Genomic DNA, 24,913 nt, shown 5'->3' with positions numbered 1-24,913 from the left:
GCTGCTCGCCTGTCTGCGCTACAGCGTAACTTCGGCCTTCCCGCTCACCGCCTCATATGCGACGTGCCCACCAGGTGGAACTCCACCTTGCACATGCTGGACAGACTGTGCGAGCAGCAGCAGGCCATAGTGGAGTTTCAGCTGCAGCACGCACGGGTCAGTCGCACTACAGAACAGCACCACTTCACCACCAATGACTGGGCCTCCATGCGAGACCTGTGTGCCCTGTTGCGCTGTTTCGAGTACTCCACCAACATGGCCAGTGGCGATGACACCGTTATCAGCGTTACAATACCACTTCTATGTCTCCTTGAGAAAACACTTAGGGCGATGATGGAACAGGAGGTGGCCCAGGAGGAGGAGGAGGAGGATGAGGAAGAGGGGTCATTTTTAGCACTTTCAGGCCAGTCTCTTCGAAGTGACTCAGAGGGAGGTTTTTTGCAACAGCAGAGGCCAGGTACAAATGTGGCCAGCCAGGGCCCACTACTGGAGGACGAGGAGGACGAGGATGAGGAGGAGGTGGAGGAGGATGAGGATGAAGCATGGTCACAGCGGGGTGGCACCCAACGCAGCTCGGGTCCATCACTGGTGCGTGGCTGGGGGGAAAGGCAGGACGATGACGATACGCCTCCCACAGAGGACAGCTTGTCCTTACCCCTGGGCAGCCTGGCACACATGAGCGACTACATGCTGCAGTGCCTGCGCAACGACAGCAGAGTTGCCCACATTTTAACCTGTGCGGACTACTGGGTTGCCACCCTGCTGGATCCACGCTACAAAGACAATGTGCCCACCTTACTTCCTGCACTGGAGCGTGATAGGAAGATGCGCGAGTACAAGCGCACGTTGGTAGACGCGCTACTGAGAGCATTCCCAAATGTCACAGGGGAACAAGTGGAAGCCCAAGGCCAAGGCAGAGGAGGAGCAAGAGGTCGCCAAGGCAGCTGTGTCACGGCCAGCTCCTCTGAGGGCAGGGTTAGCATGGCAGAGATGTGGAAAACTTTTGTCAACACGCCACAGCTAACTGCACCACCACCTGATACGCAACGTGTTAGCAGGAGGCAACATTTCACTAACATGGTGGAACAGTACGTGTGCACACCCCTCCACGTACTGACTGATGGTTCGGCCCCATTCAACTTCTGGGTCTCTAAATTGTCCACGTGGCCAGAGCTAGCCTTTTATGCCTTGGAGGTGCTGGCCTGCCCGGCAGCCAGCGTTTTGTCTGAACGTGTATTCAGCACGGCAGGGGGCGTCATTACAGACAAACGCAGCCGCCTGTCTACAGCCAATGTGGACAAGCTGACGTTCATAAAAATGAACCAGGCATGGATCCCACAGGACCTGTCCGTCCCTTGTCCAGATTAGACATTAACTACCTCCCCATAACCATATATTATTGGACTCCAGGGCACTTCCTCATTCAATCCTATTTTTATTTTCATTTTACCATTATATTGCGATGCTACCCAAAGTTGAATGAACCTCTCCTCTGCCTGTGTGCTAGGCCTAAATATATGCCAATGGACTGTTGCAGTGGTGGCTGACATGAAGCCTGATTCTCTGCTATGACATGCAGACTAATTCTCTGCTGACATGAAGCCAGATTGTCTGTTACGGGACCTCTCTCCTCTGCCTGGGTGCTGGGCCTAAATTTATGACAATGGACTGTTGCAGTGGTGGCTGACGTGAAGCCTGATTCTCTGCTATGACATGCAGACTGATTCTCTGCTGACATGAAGCCAGATCCTCTGTTACGGGACCTCTCTCCTCTGCCTGGGTGCTGGGCCTAAATTTATGACAATGGACTGTTGCAGTGGTGGCTGACGTGAAGCCTGATTCTCTGCTATGACATGCAGACTGATTCTCTGCTGACATGAAGCCAGATCCTCTTTTACGGGACCTCTCTCCTCTGCCTGGGTGCTGGGCCTAAATTTATGACAATGGACTGTTGCAGTGGTGGCTGACGTGAAGCCTGATTCTCTGCTATGACATGCAGACTGATTCTCTGCTGACATGAAGCCAGATCCTCTTTTACGGGACCTCTCTCCTCTGCCTGGGTGCTGGGCCTAAATTTATGACAATGGACTGTTGCAGTGGTGGCTGACGTGAAGCCTGATTCTCTGCTATGACATGCAGACTGATTCTCTGCTGTCATGAAGCCAGATTGTCTGTTACGGGACCTTTCTCCTCTACCTGGGTTCTGGGCCTAAATTTATGAAAATTGACTCTTACAGTGGTGGGTGACGTGAAGCCTGATTCTCTGCTATGATATGAAGACTGATTCTCTGCTGACATGAAGCCAGATTGTCTGTTACGGGACCTTTCTCCTCTGCCTGGGTTCTGGGCCTAAATTTATGAAAATTGACTCTTACAGTGGTGGGTGACGTGAAGCCTGATTCTCTGCTATGATATGAAGACTGATTCTCTGCTGACATGAAGCCAGATTGTCTGTTACGGGACCTTTCTCCTCTGCCTGGGTTCTGGGCCTAAATTTATGAAAATTGACTCTTACAGTGGTGGGTGACGTGAAGCCTGATTCTCTGCTATGATATGAAGACTGATTCTCTGCTGACATGAAGCCAGATTGTCTGTTACGGGACCTTTCTCCTCTGCCTGGGTTCTGGGCCTAAATTTATGAAAATTGACTCTTACAGTGGTGGGTGACGTGAAGCCTGATTCTCTGCTATGATATGAAGACTGATTCTCTGCTGACATGAAGCCAGATTGTCTGTTACGGGACCTTTCTCCTCTGCCTGGGTTCTGGGCCTAAATTTATGAAAATTGACTCTTACAGTGGTGGGTGACGTGAAGCCTGATTCTCTGCTATGATATGAAGACTGATTCTCTGCTGACATGAAGCCAGATTGTCTGTTACGGGACCTTTCTCCTCTGCCTGGGTTCTGGGCCTAAATTTATGAAAATTGACTCTTACAGTGGTGGGTGACGTGAAGCCTGATTCTCTGCTATGATATGAAGACTGATTCTCTGCTGACATGAAGCCAGATTGTCTGTTACGGGACCTTTCTCCTCTGCCTGGGTTCTGGGCCTAAATTTATGAAAATTGACTCTTACAGTGGTGGGTGACGTGAAGCCTGATTCTCTGCTATGATATGAAGACTGATTCTCTGCTGACATGAAGCCAGATTGTCTGTTACGGGACCTTTCTCCTCTGCCTGGGTTCTGGGCCTAAATTTATGAAAATTGACTCTTACAGTGGTGGGTGACGTGAAGCCTGATTCTCTGCTATGATATGAAGACTGATTCTCTGCTGACATGAAGCCAGATTCTCTGTTACGGGACCTCTCTCCTCTGCCTGGGTGCTGGGCCTAAATTTATGACAATGGACTGTTGCAGTGGTGGCTGACGTGAAGCCTGATTCTCTGCTATGACATGCAGACTGATTCTCTGCTGACATGAAGCCAGATTCTCTGTTACGGGACCTCTCTCCTCTGCCTGTGTGTGTGCTGGGCCTAAATATATGCCAATGGACTGTTGCAGTGGTGGCTGACGTGAAGCCTCATTCTCTGCTATGACATGCAGACTAATTCTCTGCTGACATGAAGACAGATTCTCTGTTACGGGACCTCTCTCCTCTGCCTGGGTGCCGGGGCCTAAATATCTGAGAATGGACTGTTCCAGTGGTGGGTGACGGGAAGCCAGATTCTCTGCTATGGAACCTCTCTCCAATTGATTTTGGTTAATTTTTATTTATTTAATTTTTATTTTAATTCATTTCCCTATCCACATTTGTTTGCAGGGGATTTACCTACATGTTGCTGCCTTTTGCAGCCCTCTAGCTCTTTCCTGGGCTGTTTTACAGCCTTTTTAGTGCCGAAAAGTTCGGGTCCCCATTGACTTCAATGGGGTTCGGGTTCGGGACGAAGTTCGGATCGGGTTCGGATCCCGAACCCGAACATTTCCGGGATGTTCGGCCGAACTTCTCGAACCCGAACATCCAGGTGTTCGCTCAACTCTAATAATAATATATCAAGTCCCTAAGCTACTTAGGGGTTGCATGAGATTAGACTTAAAGATCTTCTTTCTTACAAAAATAGAATCACTCTTAGGCCTCTTTCACACGGGTGAGATCTCCACACGGGAGCAATGCGTGAGGTTAACGTATTGCACCCGCACTGAATCCGGACCCATTCATTTCTATGGGGCTGTGCAGATAAGCAGTGATTTTCACGCATCACATGTGCATTGTGTGAAAATCGCAGCATGCTCTATATTGTGCGTTTTCCATGCAACGCAGGCCCCCTAGAGGATTATGGGGCTGCGTGAAAATCGCAAGTATCCGCAAGCAAGTGCGAATGCGGTGCTATTTTCACGCACGGTTGCTAGGAGACGATCGAGATGGAGACCAGATCATTATTATTTTCCCTTATAACATGGTTATAAGGGAAAATAATAGCATTCTTAATACAGAATGCATAGTACAGGGTGGGCCATTTATATGGATACACCTTAATAAAATGGGAATGGTTGGTGATATTAACTTCCTGTTTGTGGCACATTAGTATATGTGAGGGGGGAAACTTTTCAAGATGGGTGGTGACCATGGCAGCCATTTTGAAGTCGGCCATTTTGAATCCAACTTTAGTTTTTTCAATAGGAAGAGGGTTATGTGACACATCAAACTTATTGGGAATTTCACAATATATGCTGTGAAGATACGAGATGTCCAGCACCTGAAACTACGGATACTGGAAGCCTGTGCTAGCATTTCTCCTGCGGTGTTGCTATCATTGTGTGAAGAGTGGGAGAAGAGGGTTGCATTGACAATCCAACACAATGGGCAGCACATTGAACATATTTTATAAGTGGTCAGAAACTTGTAAATAACTCATGAAAGAATAAAGTTATGTTAAAACCAAGCAGACCATTGTTTTTCTTGTGAAATTCCCAATACGTTTGATGTGTCACATGACCCTCTTCCTATTGAAAAAACAAAAGTTGGATTCAAAATGTCTGACTTCAAAATGGCCGCTATGATCACCACCCATCTTGAAAAGTTTCCCCCCTCACATATACTAAAGTGCCACAAACAGGAAGCTAATATCGCCAATTATTCCCATTTTATTAAGGTGTATCCATATAAATGGCCCACCCTGTACAATAGGGCTGGAGGGGTTAAAAAAATAAATAAAATTTAACTCACCTTAATCCACTTGTTCGCGCAGCCCGCCTTCTCTTCTGTCTTTATCATTGCTGTGCACAGGAAAAAGGACCTGTGATGACGTCACTACGCTCATCACATGGTCCGTCACATGATCCATCACCATGGTAAAAGATCATGTGATGGACCATGTGATGAGCGCAGTGACGTCATCAAAGGTCCTATTCCTCAAAGAAGAAGACAGAAGAGAACCATGTTATAAGGGAAAATAATACAATCTACACAACACCTAACTAAAACCCGAACTTCTGTAAAGAAGATTTTTCTCACACGCGTGCAAAATTCATTACAATGTTTTACACTTGCGCGGAAAAATCGTGCATGTTTCCGCAACGCACCCGCATCTTTTTCTGCAATGCCCATGTGAAACCAGCCTTATTCTTGGACTTTGATTTAGCAAAATAACAAATTCTCAATTAGAATAACTTATTTGTGTATTTATATTTATTGGAAGTACATATTTGTTATGGTGCCCTCTGGTATTTTATTCCTTCTTAGTTCCTTCTTAGAAATACTCTACCCTAATGTGTCCAGTGGCAAGATCACACATGCTCAGTAGCTCAGCGCCACACAGCAGGTGGAGTGATTTCTTCTATTGTGTAGCTCAGTCAGTAGGGATCAGTGTTTTTTTCAAATGCTTTTTCTCAGTAGTAGAAACACATAAGGTGGACATTCTGAAAAGGAATCAAAAGAACAGCAGGGGACATCATGGGAAGTATGTAATAGGAATATCTAGACACAGTGTCATACTTTAGAAATCATTTTATCTAAGAAATTGCCCTGCTTTGCCAGAACAGATCAATTTAACATTTAATCCAGGGATAACCCCCTTTAATACTTTTAAATAGGATAACTTTAAATAAGTTGCGATAGTAAAAAAAAGTTAATTAATTGATGCACTTGTATTTTTTCAGCCTCTTCAAAGGCTTTTTTATATGTAAATCATGTGTGTAGCTCATTTTTCACTTAACCATTACATTGAAAAAAACACTTAGATGTCCTAAACCTAGACCTTTCTGGACATGCACATGAGTAGGACCTACAGTTGGTATAGTTTGTAATTACTTTTTTAACAAGCAATATTAGCTAGCAATGCTAGCTCTCTACTGTATATCATCCAGGCTAATCAGACTGTCTCTAGTTCAGTAGTCAGTCCTAGAAACCATGAAATTGGAACTGCTTTGATTTTTTTTTAAGTACCATCTTATTCTAATGATGTCTGCAGGCTCTCTGTGCATATATGAAAGTCATGCCCATAGGTCGTAAACACATCAATTCCAATATTCATCAGCATTTTTATACACACATACTTTAAACAATTTACTATCCTGAGCATTCTGAGATGAATATTTCTTTTAAAGTATCTTTATAGAATAGATGGTAAAGATATATTTAATATAATGTTATAGCCACTATTTAAAGATACATTTTCTGTATTACAGTAATATATACAATATATATAATTTATTTGTTTTAGAAAAAGAAGAGGAAAAAATTGTTATACCATTGCAAACAGGTACATTGATATTGAATGCATATATTTTTTTTTAATGATTGGTAATATTAGAAAATTGGACTAATAGTAAATAAATAAATATATTGTGAGATCTCTCCCTTATTCAATTTTCATATGCCCGAATCCCAATATATATATATGTCAAGTCCTCAATCCAATCCCCCAACCCTAGTTCTGAAGAAGTATTTGGATGGACATTATATTCAGTGTTACCAAACCTATTATATCCAGCGATATTTTCTCTCATAATACACATTATTTTTCCACATCTTCTCAAGTCAGCCCAGACCGCCATAATGACTACTTTCAGCAATGTCCCATCTCTGCAGAGTTTGCAAAACAAATATTAGGATCCTTGCCTTTCCATCATCATTCCCTTCTAGATGCCCCAACAGTGTTATTCCACTTCCACACCCCATATTATGCCCACTCTGCGCCCCCAATGCCCCCAAATACAATATTGCATAAATAATAGTGCCATATACATAGTTCCTCCCATAGTAATAGCTTTCCCAAAAGTCCCAACAATAGTAAAAATTCTGTCCCAGAGTGCCCCATTAATAATAATGCTCCCTGCATCTTGCTGCAGGCAGTCAAGACAATGTCATTGCACCACTTGAAAACTGGTGCAGGTGGTTGTGATTATGTCATCGCTTTGTGGCAACCTGCTCCATTCTACTGCCTCAAAGGCTTCATGCTTAGTTGCCTATGAAAATGAACAACAGGGACAGAAGCCATTGGCTTTAGTGTCCTGCTTCCTTATTCAACAATTTCAATCCTGAGGATGGCAATGCAGTTGAATGTTCACGGGCAAAACATCTCCAACACCAACCCTTTCAACTGTAAAATACTATGTCCTTTAAATGGGTTGGCCACTTTTTGGCTTCTTGTGACCAATGTATATGTAAGATGACTATATGGCAGCACTTACTATAGCTTTTGTTGCTATTCTCTGCAATTTGCTATATTTCGTAAGCCATATATCCTTGTTAGGCAGATCTTCTGTGCTGTCCGCATAGAGGTTTGGGGAAGCTGGGATGGAGTTGAGAGAGATAGCTGTCTGCCAAATAGTAGGGATAGTATGGATGACAGCCATTGAATGTGTATTGGGGGCCTTTAGGCAGTGATGCATTCCGATTCTCAGAGGGGAAAAGCGCAGAAATGGATGCAAAGTCAATGGGAGCAGTGGATGGGCTTATATGCTCAGAGTTCGGATCTTGTAATATAGACATCACAAGTAAATAAAGTACATTAGAAACGTGAAGTTTTGCCCAGACAACCCCAGACAATCCTAAATCGATATAAAATCAAACGTTCAGGAGATAAAGCAGAATATTAGTAACAAATGCAGAAGATGTCCTTCTTTTTATGTAAATTTTTTCGCACTGTTTGTGTTCCTTGTGCATATACTCAGTGGTCATAAATATTTTATTAATATTATTGTAACAGAACATTTAACAGCTAAAAACAACAATGTTATTTTTCTGCCAATTTTATCTTTTTCTTTTAAAAGCAGAAATAGAAGATAAAGTTTGGGAAAAAGTTCTAGGTAGAATTTAATGACCTACGTTTTACACTTAATCTCTCATACATGCACATGTAACATATGGAAAATTACTCATATAAACTCTTGCTTTTCCTCAGAGCATGAAAAAGAAAAGAAAGAAGAGAAAGTAACTGTGCCCATTGTAGAACCTAAAATGGAAATTGAACCTGAAAAACCACTTCCACCTGTTGCAGGTAATACTTAAATTTTCATTAATGATACATTTATGTACTGGTAAATGCAAAGACAATTATCTATCAATTATATCTATTAATTTTAGAAGCAGAAAAAGAGGAGAAAGTTTTAGAAAAAGTTCTAGGTAGAATTTAATGTCCTACGTTCTCCACTTAATCTTTCATGCATGCACATGTAACATATGGAAAATTACTCATATAAACTCTTGCTTTTCCTCAGAGCATGAAGAGCAAAAGAAAGAAGAGAAAGTAACTGTGCCTGTTGTAGAACCCAAAATGGAAATTGAACCTGAAAAACCCCTTCTACCTATTGCAGGTAATACTTTAATTTCATTAATGTTAAATTTATGTACTGGTAAATGCATGTGAGATGTTAATAATCCTTGTTAGGCTATGTTCACATTTGTGTCAGAGACTGCTAGGGGCAGCATGCACATTATTGTGTCTGGCAAAAGTGTGGGTTTTCTAAAGTAAACCCAACAGATCCCAATGGAGTCTGGCGAGCTCTATTCGTTAGCATCGTTTGATGGCTCCACACTTTTTTTGTTAGTTGTGTTCCTGTAATAGAGCCAAATGGAACTTAAAGTGCTTGTGTGAACTTGCCTTAAATCTGTAAGACAATTAAAATTATGTGATGTTTGACAGTTAATTTTGACTCAGCTATGGAGCAATACATGATGGACATATTGATGAACGTGTCAGACGCTCATAACTGAAACATTAGTGTAAAAGTGTCTGCCTCAGGAGGCCAACTTCTTCTTTATCAGTTTTTGTCTCAAGTATACAGCTTAATTATCAATGCATAACAGAGTTATCTTTCAGAAATGCCAAACAGTTATGTAATAGGATTGGCATATCATAACACTGCTGTCCCATGTACAGTCTTGGCAAAAAATTTGAGAATTACATAAATATTGGAAATTAGAAAAGTTGTTGCTTAAGTTTTTATAATAGCAATTTGCATATACTCCAGAATGTTATGAAGAGTGATCAGATGAATTGCATAGTCCTTCTTTGCCATGAAAATTAACTTAATCCCAAAAAAAACTTTCCTCTGCATTTCATTGCTGTCATTAAAGGACCTGCTGAGATCATTTCAGTAATCGTCTTGTTAACTCAGGTGAGAATGTTGACGAGCACAAGGCTGGAGATCATTATGTCAGGCTGATTGGGTTAAAATGGCAGACTTGACCTGTTAAAAGGAGAGTGATGCTTGAAATCATTGTTCTTCCATTGTTAATCATTGTGACCTGCAAAGAAACGCATGCAGCCATCATTGCGTTGCATAAAAATGGCTTCACAAGCAAGGATATTGTGGCTACTAAGATTGCACCTCAATCAACAATTTATAGGATCATCAAGAACTTCAAGGAAAGAGGTTCAATTCTTGTTGAGAAGGCTTCAGGGCGTCCAAGAAAGTCCAGCAGGATCGTCTCCTAAAGAGGATTCAGCTGCGGGATCGGAGTGCCACCAGTGCAGAGCTTGCTCAGGAATGGCAGCAGGCAGGTGTGAGCGCATCTGCACGCACAGTGAGGCGAAGACTTTTGGAAGATGGCCTGGTGTCAAGAAGGGCAGCAAAGCAGCCACTTCTCTCCCAAAAAAAACATCAATGACATATTAATCTTCTGCAGAAAATATGGTGAATGGATTGCTGAGGACTGGGGCAAAGTCATATTCTCCGATGAAGCCTCTTTCCGATTGTTTTGGGAATCAGGAAAAAGGCTTGTCCGGAGAAGAAAAGGTGAGCGCTACCATCAGTTCTGTGTCATGCCAACAGTAAAGCATCCTGAGACCATTCATGTGTGGGGTTGCTTCTCATCCAAGGGAGTGGGCTCACTCACAATTTTGCCCCAAAACACAACCATGAATAAAGAATGGTACCAAAACACCCTCCAACAGCAACTTCTTCCAACAATCCAACAACAGTTTGATGAAGAACAATGCATTTTCCAGCACGATGGAGCACCGTGCCATAAGGAAAAAGTGATAACTAAGTGGCTCAGGGACCAAAACGTTGACATTTTGGGTCCGTGGCCTGGAAACTCCCCAGATCTTAATCCCATTGAGAACTTGTGGTCAATCATCAAGAGGTGGGTGGACAAACAAAAACCCACTAATTCTGACAAACTCCAAGAAGTGATTATGAAAGAATGGGTTGCTATCAGTCAGGAATTGGCCCAGAAGTTGATTGAGAGCATGCCCAGTCGAATTGCAGAGGTCCTGAAAAAGTAGGGCCAACACTGCAAAGACTGACTCTTTGCATAAATGTAATGTAATTGTCGATAAAAGCCTTGGAAACGTATGAAGTGCGTGTAATTATATTTCACTACATCACAGAAACAACTGAAACAAAGATCTAAAAGCAGTTTAGCAGCAAACTTTGTGAAAACTAATATTTGTGTCATTCTCAAAACTTTTGGCCATGACTGTACACTATTAGGCATATGGATGCTACAAAAGAGGGTCTCCAGATTGGGATTCCAGCCTATTAACCTGCATGTCTCATTTTGGGGTACTCTGTGAAACTATGTACTATACTGTATGAGATGAGCAAATTGATTCTAAACTAATCACATTTGTCTCAAATTTCCCAACATTATGGATTCCATCAGAATCTGGATCTTTTGTGATTTAGTAACATAGTAACATAGTTTATAAGGCCGAAAAAAGAAATCTGTCCATCCAGTTTAGCCTGTTATGCTGAAATTTGATCCAGAGGAAGGCAAAAACCAAACAAACTGTGAGGTAGAAGCCAATTTTCCCCACGTAAGGGGGGATTTGATTTGAACAAATCTCTCAAAATGGTGGCCACTATTTTACAGGTTAGATAATAGAGAAGAAAGTCTCTACAAGCAAAAAGGAATGATATAATACACCAATAAAAGTAAAGGAAGTCCCACATTAGCCACAATTATAACATAGCATGTATTAATGAATATTTGAAACATCTGACAACAATATGTAAAAATGGAGTGGAGATTAGAGAACAAGTGGTTGAATAAAATTATCAGGATTGGTTGTGACCTGACTGCAGTAAAAAAAAGTACATAGTGAAAAATATTCTTAAACATATAGCCTCATGTAACAGATAATAAATAACAAAAATGGAATAGTGCATATAATAAATATTCAGACAATGCCTGGAGTAGTCACTGAATCCATGTATTACATGTAAAGGTGGGTGAATCAGCTCTAAGCTGATCAAATTTGTCTTGAATGTCCCAAAATCTTATTGCATAAAAATCTGAGTCTCTTGCATTTCGATTGTGATGAATCTTTCAAAACCGCAGCCATCATTTTACAGATCAAAAGACATAGATAAAGCCAAATGTCATCAAAAAGGGATAATTTGTGGACCATGTTTTACTTTAAAAAAAGACAACTGACAGTACTGGCTGTTTGTTACCATGGGCAATCATACATTTACCCATAGCCTTATATGTCACTGTCACTTTTACTAATGCTGTCTTGACATTAAAGTTCTTGAAAGGGTTTGGGTACAGTTCTGGTAGACCCTAGAGTGTCATATGGCATAGCTCTAGGATATGCTACCAATGTCCGATAGGTCCCAACTTCGGCACCCGCACTCATCTACAGAACAGGGCCTGCAAAGTGAATCAGGGAAAACTGCACAAGCGCTGGATCAGCTATTTCCAGCAGTCCCATAGAGGTGAGTGGAGGGTTGGCCATGTATGTACGGTTCACTCTCCATTCACTTCTATGGGACTTCTGAAAGTAGCCAAGCATGCTCACTTGACTATTTTCCAAACTCCCAGAGAACCCTGTTCTAGAGATAGGTGGGACCCACATCTATCTGACATTGGTGGCATATCCTAGCAATATTCCACCAATGTCTTCAATCACACAACCCCTTTAAGGTCAATCTGGGAGAACAGTACTGACATTTTCAAGAAAAATATGGTCAAAGGTAATTTTAGCTAAAGTAACAGCTTCTTTATTTTCAGGAGTATGCATAATGGTGATTTTCCAAGCCAGATATTTATGCTGATTGAGTAAATTTGTGGAAATAGCAATCCATTTAACAATAAATAAGTAGAAATGTACCATTACAAAACAATAGAAGTAAAAAGTCTTCAATGTTTGAAATAAACATAAAATATAACTTAGAGAAAAAATATAGTGTTAACTGGTATGGAAATAGACAATAGCAGCGGTGCCCTTAAGGGAGTAGGGTCAAACTCCTAAAGTATATAAAGTTAAAGGATGCGGGAACCGCGCTCTAAATACAAAGTAAATGTCAGTGAGTCTCTCCTGCAAATATAGGGAAAAAATCCGGTAAAATGTCCAGTTAATGAAGATGGAAAGTTCACTGGACCAGGATGTTCATAAGATGTTTAAACAGTTCCCCTGCTACTGATCCATAAGTAGCATAACTGACCAAATTCCGGACCCAAAAGAGAGGTGAAAGCTGCTGGAAAATGTCAGTAATTCATCCACAGACACCTCCTGCTGATCCACAGATCTCGTGCTGAGTATCCAGCCTCTAAATCCAACCACCGAACCTTCAAAGGAATAAAGACAGATGGTGCAGTACCCTCGGTATCTTCAATAGTAAGGATTTTATTATACTTACAATCAAGAAGTTTAAAATTTGCACATAAAAAAGGCCTTTTTTATGTGCAAATTTTAAACTTCTTGATTGTAAGTATAATAAAATCCTTACTATTGAAGATACCGAGGGTACTGCACCATCTGTCTTTATTCCTTTGAAGGTTCGGTGGTTGGATTTAGAGGCTGGATACTCAGCACGAGATCTGTGGATCAGCAGGAGGTGTCTGTGGATGAATTACTGACATTTTCCAGCAGCTTTCACCTCTCTTTTGGGTCCGGAATTTGGTCAGTTATGCTACTTATGGATCAGTAGCAGGGGAACTGTTTAAACATCTTATGAACATCCTGGTCCAGTGAACTTTCCATCTTCATTAACTGGACATTTTACCGGATTTTTTCCCTATATTTGCAGGAGAGACTCACTGACATTTACTTTGTATTTAGAGCGCGGTTCCCGCATCCTTTAACTTTATATAAAATATAACTTACTTGTGTGTGATAATTGCTAGAATCTTAATACAATTCAGTTGTATCTAGCTCTTAGCTTACATGTATGAGTGAGGAAAAATTGCTACTCACTTGTTTCTGAGAAGCAGAGTTGTAACCTACTCCATCATGTGCCCACAACTTGGCGTCTCAGAAACACAGGCCTGCGAGCCTACAAACTGATTTTAATGTTTTGCAAATAAAGGACTGAAAGTGCAAGCACTTCATAAAAAGTCAGTAGCAATTTTTCCTCACTCATACATGTAAGCTAAGAGCTCTATACACAATTAAATTGTATTGAGATTATGGACACAGAGTCGGAGTGAGACTAGAAGTCAGTTGTTATCCACTAGTGGGAGTAATTTGATATTTTGCAGTGATAATTGCTAGATAAATTTTATTCAGTTTGGTTTCTTTATCTGCCTAATTTAAAGAAATTCAGCTTTGATACAACATAATCCATCTCGCACTGATTTGCTTCTAAAGAAGAAATATTTCAAATAATGGGAGAACATAAAGACATACTGTGAAGCTGACAATCCCAGCATATGGTTACTAATCTATCTAATATATTTCTGTTACGATCAAGTTTTTAACATTTTCCTCATATTAAATATTAATGGCGAGATTATCTCATGCAATTCCCATTAATGTATACCGTGCAGCATTTTTCAACATAATAAATGTTTTATACTATGTTAACTATGTATAACTTCTTTCAGAGCCAGAAAAGCAGCAAGAAGAAAAAACTATTATTGTCCCACAACCAGAAGGTAAAAGTAAAAAAAAGTATAACACATAAAAAACATTAAAAAAAAGTAATTTTTATAATTAATAAATATTAATGGGAACCGGTCACCATGAAAATGCAATGTAAGCTGTAGGCAGCACGTTATAGAACAGGATGAGCTGAGCAGATTGATATATATATTTTTTAGGAAATGATTCAGTCAAACTTGTGTTTTCTTAATTTAAATTCCTTCTCATTATGGGCTTTGAAGTCAAGGAGGTGGTCCTATCAGTGATCGACAGTTATCTCTGTATACACAGTCATAGAGGGAAGGCTATCAATCACCGCCTCCTTGACTTAAAAGCCCAGAAGGAGCAGGAATTTAAATGAATACAATTCAAGTTATGCCTCATTCACACATCAGTGTTTTGGTCAGTGATTGTGAGCCAAAACCAGATGCAGCTCTAAACACAGAGCAGGTGCAGATCTTTCTCTTATACCTTATGTCTGTGGAGGCTCAAATCCTGGTTTTGGCTCACAATCACTGATGGAAATAACTGACCAAAACACTGACATGTGACTGAGGCTCTAGTCTGAATCTTTTCCCACAAAAATATATATATCAATCTGTTCATCTCCTCCTACTTGGTGCCTACAGCTCTAACATATGAACCATTCCATTTTTAAGTACACATTTCTTTACTTTTCATATGTTATTTGATTACATTTCACATGTCAGTCTTACTAAAAAGTCTGCTGGAGTAAGATGTGGGCAATTTATTCAGAAGCGCACAGCTCTTGATAAATTTAACATATCTGTGTTGTCCGTGTGCCAGAAACTTAAATCTATGGCAGCTAGAAGCTGGAGCAGATTGCAGAAATATTTTACGCACATTTTCTGTTGTAAATTATTGTAAATATGTTGGGTACTATGGTCCCACTCCTTCTGCTAAGCTCCAGCCTTTATTGTAAAATGGTTGGAGGAGCAAGAAAAGTAAAAAGTTACAGTATTTTAGGTCAAAATGCTGTTTGCACCAATTTTTGTGACTTTTCTATGCCAAAAATTGGTGTAAAGCCTTTTGTAAATACCCCACATATCTTTAAAGGGATTTATCTACACAATTAGGGGGTAATAGTGTAAAGAAAAAGTCTTACAATATTTATAAAATTAAACCCAAAAGGTCTAGAAAGGCTTCCCATTGATGCAAAATATACTTTCAACCTAAATTTGTCTGTTAGATGGTCTTCCCTAATTCATAGCCAATATTTTGTTATCTAGCAGCATACCGTATAATGCCCTCATGTTTGGCCTTTTCATTCCTCCATATTATTACAAATTGCTTCTCAATATATATACCTTTACTTCTGAGTCAACATCTATTTGACTTTTTTATACACTAAACAAAAATATAAACGCAGCACTTTCGGGTTGTTCTCCCATTTTGCATGAGCTGAACTCAAGGATCTAAAACATTTTCTACATTCACAAAAGACCCATTACTCTCAAATATTGTTCACAAATCTAAATCTGTGTTAGTGAGCAGTTCTCCTTTGTCAAGATAATCCATCCCACCTCACAGGTGTGGCATATCAGGGTGCTCATTAGACAGCATGAATATTGCACAGTGCCTTAGACGGGCCACAATAAAAGGCCACTCAGAAATGTGCAGTTTGACCGCACAGCACAATGAGACAGATGTAGCAATGTTTGAGGGAGCGTGTAATTGGCATGCTGACTGCAAGAATAGTCATTTCTTTACCTAATGCCATCTTCAAAGGAGTTTCTGAGAATTTGGCAGTACATCCAAACAGCCTCACAACCGCAGAACACGTGTAACAACACCAGCCAAGGACCTCCACATCCAGCATGTTCACCTCCATGATCGTCTGAGACCAGCCATCCGGACAACTGCAGCAACAATCTGTTTGCATAACCAAAGAATTTCTGCACAAACTGTCAGGGCAAGCTCATCTGCATGCTTGTCGTCCTCATCGGGGTCTAAAACTGACTGTAGTTCATCAACGTAACCAACTTGAGGGGGCAAATGCTCACATTCTATGGCGTATGGCACATTGGAGAGGCGTTCTGTTTATGCATGAGTCGCGTTTTCACTGTTCAGGGCAGATGGCAGACAGCGTGTATGGCGTCGTGTGGGTGAGTGGTTTGCTGACCTGAACGTTGTGGATCGAGTGGCTCATGGTGGCGGTGGGATTATGGTATGGGCAGGCGTATGTTATGGACAACGAACACAGGTGTATTTTTTTTATGGCATTTTGAATGCACAGAGATAATGTGATAATATCCTGAGGCCCATTGTTGTGCCATTCATCCATGACCATCACCTCATGTTGCAGCATGATAATGCACGGCCCTATATTGCAAGGATCTGTACACAATTCCTGGAAGCTAAAAACATCCCAGTTCTTACATGGCCAGCATACTCACCGGACATGTCACCCATTGAGCATGTTTGGAATGGTCTGGATCAGCATATACGACATCGTGTTCCAGTTCCTGCCAATATTATCCAACTTCGCACAGCTATTGAAGAGGAGTGGACCAACATTCCACAGGCCACAATCAACAACCTGATCAACTCTATGCGACTGAGATGTGTTGCACTGTGTGAGGCAAATGGTGGCCACACCAGATACTGACTGGTTTTCTGACCCCCCTCCCCAGTAAGGCAAAACTGTGCAGATTTAAGAGTGGCTTTTTATTGTGGGCAGTCTAAGGCAATATCTATGCTGTCTAATCAGCACCTTGATATGCCACACCTGTGAGGTTGGATGGATTATCTCGGCAAAGGAGAAGTGGCCACTAACACAGATTTAGACAGATTTGTGAACAATATTTGAGAGTAATGGGTCTTTTCTGTATGTAGAAAATGTTTCAGATCTTTTAGTTCAGCTCATGCAAAACCGAAAGTGTTGAGTTTATATTTTTTTTCAGTGTATTTTTTAATGCTTTCTTCCAATATACAGCAGGTGTACCTTTAGGCATCCAGAGTGTTGAGATCAAAGCAGTCTCTACAGCAAGTAAATCTTCTTAATACCACAATTAACATTTTTAACAGAAAATAAACTTCAAGCTATACAGATGATTACATTTCTTACATTTTTACCCAGACCCATAGCTTTCATCCCAGCCCTTTCATAAGGAAAGATCAGGCATAGCTTATCGTCTCATAGGATTATTATGAAAATCCCTCAACTGAGTTAATAATTTTCTAATATTTATTTATAGTGCTGTATGTGTTTAGTCATAACTAGTGTTGATCTAATTGAAGTCCACCTAGTTTGAATTTTAGGGAAAATTTCATTCTCCATAAAGTCAAATGTCCTAGTGCTTCATTGTAACAATTACATTTTCCCCAAAATGGGTTAACAAATTAAAAAAACATCACACTTACCTCATCCGTTTGAGCGTGAAGAGCCAGCCGCCATCTTGATTGAAAATCCCGCTCAAAATGCTGTGCAAGGTGATGTATGACATCACCACGCCAGCCAGACATGGTGACATCAGCCTGGGCCACGCAAGATTTCGTGCTGGATCTTTAATCAAGCTGGCGTCAGCCAGCTCCCCGCAATCAAATGGATGAGGTAAGTATGAGGTAAAGATTTTTTTTAAATGATACTTTTTGATATTAATGTCAGATGCCACGATCAGCGATGAACGTGTCATCTCAGGGGTACAATGACAGGGAGAGGCGCGTGCAATTCGTCAGGAATCAAAGCAGCCAAATTGAATTTGACTAAACTTTGCCCATCACTAGTAATAACCTTACTTATCTGTTTTAAATAATGGTGTAACCTCATACTTATTCCAACAACAGGCCAGCAATGGGAAAATAAAATAATACCAATTTGTATCTTGCCTATTGAGCAGAATATGGCCTGTCTTACTGTATGAAATAATCTAAATTTGTCTTTCAGTGGTTGTAAAAGAGCGGGAAAGAATTATCACACCAATACCAACAGGTATTTTTTGTCTATTTACCTCATCTCACCCTCATGCTGTTTCATTGAAAAACTCCAGCTACATCCCCTTCCTCCCCCTATATCCTGTCTTGTATTAACTCTTGTACCCTAGTCAAATTTTGTGAAGACTAATACATTTTATTAATTTAGTAGGAGTCAACCTTCAAATGGTTTCCATTTGCAGTTATTATGTTCCCAATATTTGTAAATTTGTATAGACTCATATCAAGACATAAATTATAAAATTCTTATTTCAGAACCTGAAAAGGAAAAAGAAGAACAGATATTGTGTCTGCCAGTAACAAAAGGTACTAAAGTTATTATGACATATTTACTTAATTTTCTATATTATTATTATTTTTGTTGTTGTTATTATTACCAATTTCCCTGACAGTTTTACTTAAAGGGACACTGACAGGCAAATTCAGCATATTGTGTTATATATCTGACATTACAGGTCTTATACAGTCTATTAAAAGCATGTAAGTATTCCCCCTGTCCACCTTCTAAATACCGAAATATAAAGTTTTATAACTTGCCTGTCTCCTCACCAATCTGCCCAAGGGGCGGCGTTTCATCTGAAAATGCGCCCAGCCAGCCGCTCCCAACTGCCGTTCTGTAGCCCCGCCCAGCTCATCAATATTCACTTCGCTGGGCGGGGCTACAACTCTCCCCAGTCACGATCCTGCATATGGTTGATAGAATCCTCTTGACAGCGTCCGTCTAATCCTCTGCGCCTGCGCCCCGCCGTGGTTAGATCGCGCCTGCTGTACACACCCTGCCTGCGTTCCCAGAGGCAGCTGCAGCCTCTGCCTCATGCGCATGCCCCAGGCACTGTTCAAAGCAGCGCTTGAGAGCGCTGCTCACTCACATCTCCAAAGGGGTTAATGATAGTGCGGAGAGTTGTAGCCCCGCCCAGCGAAGTGAATATTGATGAGCTGGGCGGAGCTACAGAACGGCAGTTGGGAGCAGCTGGCTGGGCGCATTTTCAGATGAAACGCCGCCCCTTGGGCAGATTGGTGAGGAGACAGGCAAGTTATAAAACTTTATATTTCGGTATTTAGAAGGTGGACAGGGGGGATGCTTACATGCTTTTAATAGACTGTATAAGACCTGTAATGTCAGATATATAACACAATATGCTAAATTTGCCTGTCAGTGTCCCTTTAAATTTGAAGAACTCAATCCAAGCAGGTTCTTTCAATAAGTCGTAGAGAGATGTTGGAGGATACCATTGGTGGCATCTGCAAGGCATAGAACATCAAAGCTATCTAACACCACCTGCAGATTTGCATCACTTAACCACTTCAGCCCCGCTAGGTGAAACCCCCTTCATGACCAGAGCACTTTTTACACTTCGGCACTACACTCCTTTCACCGTTTATCGCTCGGTCATGCAACTTACCACCCAAATGAATTTTACCTCCTTTTCTTCTCACTAATGGAGCTTTCATTTGGTGGTATTTTATTGCTGCTGACATTTTTACTTTTTTTTGTTATTAATCAAAATGTAACGATTTTTTTGCAAAAAAATGACATTTTTCACTTTCAGCTGTAAAATTTTGCAAAAAAAACGACATCCATATATAAATTTTTCGCCAAATTTATTGTTCTACATGTCTTTGATAAAAAAAAAATGTTTGGGCAAAAAAAAATGGTTTGGGTAAAAGTTATAGCATTTACAAACTATGGTACAAAAATGTGAATTTCCGCTTTTTGAAACAGCTCTGACTTTCTGAGCACCTGTCATGATTCCTGAGGTTCTACAATGCCCAAACAGTAGAAAACCCCCACAAATGACCCCATTTCGGAAAGTAGACACCCTAAGGTATTCGCTGATGGGCATAGTGAGTTCATAGAACTTTTTATTTTTTGTCACAAGTTAGCGGAAAATGATGATGATTTTATTTATTTATTTTTTTCTTACAAAGTCTCATATTCCACTAACTTGCGACAAAAAATTAAAAATTCTAGGAACTCGCCATGCCCCTCACGGAATACCTTGGGGTGTCTTCTTTCCAAAATGGGGTCACTTGTGGGGTAGTTATACTGCCCTGGCAATTTAGGGGCCCAAATGTGTGAGAAGAACTTTGCAATCAAAATGTGTAAAAAATGACCGGTGAAATCCAAAAGGTGCACTTTGGAATATGTGCCCCTTTGCCCACCTTGGCAGCAAAAAAGTGTCACACATCTGGTATCGCCGTACTCAGGAGAAGTTGGGGAATGTGTTTTGGGGTGTCATTTTACATATACCCATGCTGGGTGAGAAAAATATCTTGGTCAAATGCCAACTTTGTATAAAAAAATTGGAAAAGTTGTCTTTTGCCAAGATATTTCTCTCATCCAGCATGGGTATATGTAAAATGACACCCCAAAACACATTCCCCAACTTCTCCTGAGTACGGCGATACCAGATGTGTCACACTTTTTTGCTGCCAAGGTGGGCAAAGGGGCACATATTCCAAAGTGCACCTTTCAGATTTTGCAGGCCATTTTTTACACATTTTGATTGCAAGGTACTTCTCACACATTTGGGCCCCTAAATTGCCAGGGCAGTATAACTACGCCACAAGTGACCCCATTTTGGAAAGAAGACACCCCAAGGTATTCCGTGAGGGGCATGGCGAGTTCCTAGAATTTTTTATTTTTTGTCACAAGTTAGCGGAAAATGATGATTTTTTTTTTCTCTTTTTTCCTTACAAAGTCTCATATTCCACTAACTTGCGACAAAAAATAAAAAATTCTAGGAACTCGCCATGCCCCTCACGGAATACCTTGGGGTGTCTTCTTTCCAAAATGGGGTCACTTGTGGCGTAGTTATACTGCCCTGGCAATTTAGGGGCCCAAATGTGTGAGAAGTACTTTGCAATCAAAATCTGTAAAAAATGACCGGTGAAATCCGAAAGGTGCACTTTGGAATATGTTCCCCTTTGCCCACCTTGGCATCAAAAAAGTGTCACACATCTGGTATCGCCGTACTCAGGAGAAGTTGGGGAATGTGTTTTGGGGTGTCATTTTACATATACCCATGCTGGGTGAGAGAAATATCTTGGCAAAAGACAACTTTTCCAATTTTTTTATACAAAGTTGGCATTTGACCAAGATATTTTTCTCACCCAGCATGGGTATATGTAAAATGACACCCCAAAACACATTGCCCAACTTCTCCTGAGTACGGCGGTACCAGATGTGTCACACTTTTTTGCTGCCAAGGTGGGCAAAGGGGCACATATTCCAAAGTGCACCTTTCGGATTTTGCAGGGCATTTTTTACACATTTTGATTGCAAAGTTCTTCTCACACATTTGGGCCCCTAAATTGCTAGGGCAGTATAACTACCCCACAAGTGACCCCATTTTGGAAAGAAGACACCCCAAGGTATTCCGTGAGGGGCATGGCGAGTTCCTAGAATTTTTTATTTTTTGTCGCAAGTTAGTGGAATATGAGACTTTGTAAGGAAAAAAGAAAAAAAAAGAAAAATCATCATTTTCCGCTAACTTGTGACAAAAAATAAAAAATTCTAGGAACTCACCGTGCCCCTCACGGAATACCTTGGGGTGTCTTCTTTCCAAAATGGGGTCACTTGTGGCGTAGTTATACTGCCCTGGCAATTTAGGGGCCCAAATGTGTAAGAAGTACCTTGCAATCAAAATGTGTAAAAAATGGCCTGCGAAATCCGAAAGGTGCCCCTTTGCCCACCTTGGCTGCAAAAAAGTGTCACACATGTGGTATCGCCTTACTCAGGAGAAGTTGGGTAATGTGTTTTGGGGGGTCATTTTACATATACCCATGCTGGGTGAGAGAAATATCTTGGCAAAAGACAACTTTTCCCATTTTTTTATACAAAGTTGGCATTTGACCAAGATATTTTTCTCACCCAGCATGGGTATATGTAAAATGACACCCCAAAACACATTCCCCAACTTCTCCTGAGTACGGCGATACCACATGTGTGACACTTTTTTGCAGCCTAGATGCGCAAAGGGGCCCAAATTCCTTTTAGGAGGGCATTTTTAGACATTTGGATCCCAGACTTCTTCTCACACTTTCGGGCCCCTAAAAAGCCAGGGCAGTATAAATACCCCACATGTGACCCCACTTTGGAAAGAAGACACCCCAAGGTATTCAATGAGTGGCATGGCGAGTTCCTAGAATTTTTTTTTTTTTGCATAAGTTAACGGATATTGATTTTTTTTTTTGTTTTTTTCTCACAAAGTCTCACTTTCCGCTAACTTAGGACAAAAATTTCAATCTTTCATGGACTCAATATGCCCCTCACGGAATACCTTGGGGTGTCTTCTTTCCGAAATGGGGTCACATGTGGGGTATTTATACTGCCCTGGCTTTTTAGGGGCCCTAAAGCGTGAGAAGAAGTCTGGAATATAAATGTCTAAAAATGTTTACGCATTTGGATTCCGTGAGGGGTATGGTGCGTCCATGTGAGATTTTATTTTTTGACACAAGTTAGTAGAATATGAGACTTAGTAAGAAAAAACAAAAACAAAAACAAACAAAAAATTTCCGCTAACTTGTGCCAAAAAAAATGTCTGAATGGAGCCTTACCAGGGGGGGGTGATCAATGACAGGGGGGTGATCAATGACAGGGGGGTGATCACCCATATAGACTCCCTGATCACCCCCCTGTCATTGATCACCCCCCCTGTAAGGCTCCATTCAGACATCCGCATGATTTTTTACGGATCCATGGATACATGGATCGGATCCACAGAACGCATGCGGACGTCTGAATGGAGCCTTACAGGGGGGTTATCAATGACAGGGGGTGATCAGGGTAATCAGGGTGATCACCCCCCTGTCACTGATCACCCCCCCTGTAAGGCTCCATTCAGACATCCGCATGATTTTTTACGGATCCATGGATACATGGATCGGATCCACAAAACGCATGCGGACGTCTGAATGGAGCCTTACAGGGGGGTTATCAATGACAGGGGGTGATCAGGGTAATCAGGGTGATCACCCCCCTGTCACTGATCACCCCCCCTGTAAGGCTCCATTCAGACATCCGCATGATTTTTTACGGATCCATGGATACATGGATCGGATCCACAAAACGCATGCGGACGTCTGAATGGAGCCTTACAGGGGGGTTATCAATGACAGGGGGTGATCAGGGTAATCAGGGTGATCACCCCCCTGTCACTGATCACCCCTCCTGTAAGGCTCCATTCAGACATCCGCATGATTTTTTACGGATCCATGGATCCATGGATCGGATCCACAGAACGCATGCGGACGTCTGAATGGAGCCTTACAGGGGGGTTATCAATGACAGGGGGTGATCAGGGTAATCAGGGTGATCACCCCCCTGTCACTGATCACCCCCCCTGTAAGGCTCCATTCAGACATCCGCATGATTTTTTACGGATCCATGGATACATGGATCGGATCCACAGAACGCATGCGGACGTCTGAATGGAGCCTTACAGGGGGGTTATCAATGACAGGGGGTGATCAGGGTAATCAGGGTGATCACCTCCCTGTCACTGATCACCCCCCCTGTAAGGCTCCATTCAGACATCCGTATGATTTTTTACGGATCCATGGATACATGGATCGGATCCACAAAACGCATGCGGACGTCTGAATGGAGCCTTACAGGGGGGTTATCAATGACAGGGGGGTGATCAGGGAGTGTATATGGGTGATCACCCGCCTGTCATTGATCACCCCCTGTAAGGCTCCATTCAGACGTCCGCATGTGTTTTGCGGATCCGATCCATGTATCCATGGATCCGTAAAAATCATGCGGACGTCTGAATGGAGCCTTACAGGGGAGTGATCAATGACAGGGGGGTGATCAATGACAGGGGGTGATCAGGGAGTGTATATGGGTGATCACCCGCCTGTCATTGATCACCCCCCTGTAAGGCTCCATTCAGACGTCCGTATGCTTTTTGCGGATCCGATCCATGTATCCGTGGATCCGTAAAAATCATACGGACGTCTGAACGGAGCCTGACAGGGGGGTGATCAATGACAGGGCGGTGATCAATGACAGGGGGGTGATCAGGGAGTTTATATGGGGTGATCATGGGTGATCAGGGGTTTATAAGGGGTTAATAAGTGACGGGGGGGGTGTAGTGTAGTGTGGTGTTTGGTGCTACTGTACTGACCTACCTGAGTCCTCTGGTGGTCGATCCTAACAAAAGGGACCACCAGAGGACCAGATAGGAGGTACAGTCATGTGAAAAAATTAGGACACCCTTTGAAAGCATGTGGTTTTTTGTAACATTTTTAATAAAAGGTTATTTCATCTCCGTTTCAACAATACAGAGAGATTAAAGTAATCCAACTAAACAAAGAAAACTGAAGAAAAGTCTTTTCAAGATCTTCTGTAAATGTCATTCTACAAAAATGCCTATTCTAACTGAGGAAAAAGATAGGACACCCTTGCCCCTAATAGCGAGTGTTACCTCCTTTGGCTGAAATAACTGCAGTGAGACGGTTCTTGTAGCCATCTACCAGTCTTCGACATCGGTCTGAGGAAATTTTACCCCACTCCTCAATGCAGAACTTTTTCAGCTGTGAGATGTTTGAGGGGTTTCTTGCACGTACAGCCCTTTTCAAGTCACCCCACAGCATCTCAATGGGATTCAAATCTGGACTTTGACTTGGCCATTCCAGGACTCTCCATTTCTTCTTTTTCAGCCAATCTTTGGTTGATTTACTAGTATGTTTTGGGT

At 41.6% G+C, this 24,913-nt stretch overlaps 1 protein-coding gene across 1 annotated transcript in view; it reads left to right on the top strand.

Moving 5' to 3' along the window:
- LOC122935391 (titin homolog) overlaps positions 1–24,913 on the top strand; it is an 848,771-nt gene that overhangs the window by 368,316 nt on the left and 455,542 nt on the right. The window contains exons 25-31 of the mRNA XM_044291163.1: positions 6,660–6,698; positions 8,215–8,247; positions 8,343–8,438; positions 8,659–8,754; positions 14,219–14,269; positions 18,163–18,207; positions 18,465–18,515. Coding sequence (XP_044147098.1) covers positions 6,660–6,698; positions 8,215–8,247; positions 8,343–8,438; positions 8,659–8,754; positions 14,219–14,269; positions 18,163–18,207; positions 18,465–18,515 — 411 coding nt within the window. The remainder of the gene's footprint in view (positions 1–6,659; positions 6,699–8,214; positions 8,248–8,342; positions 8,439–8,658; positions 8,755–14,218; positions 14,270–18,162; positions 18,208–18,464; positions 18,516–24,913) is intronic.

The sequence above is a fragment of the Bufo gargarizans genome, chromosome 4 (genome assembly GCF_014858855.1).
Source record: "Bufo gargarizans isolate SCDJY-AF-19 chromosome 4, ASM1485885v1, whole genome shotgun sequence".
NCBI classification, from domain to species: Eukaryota; Metazoa; Chordata; class Amphibia; order Anura; family Bufonidae; genus Bufo; species Bufo gargarizans.
Note: the sequence above shows the minus strand (reverse complement) of the source record. Positions and strands in the feature narration are given on the sequence as shown.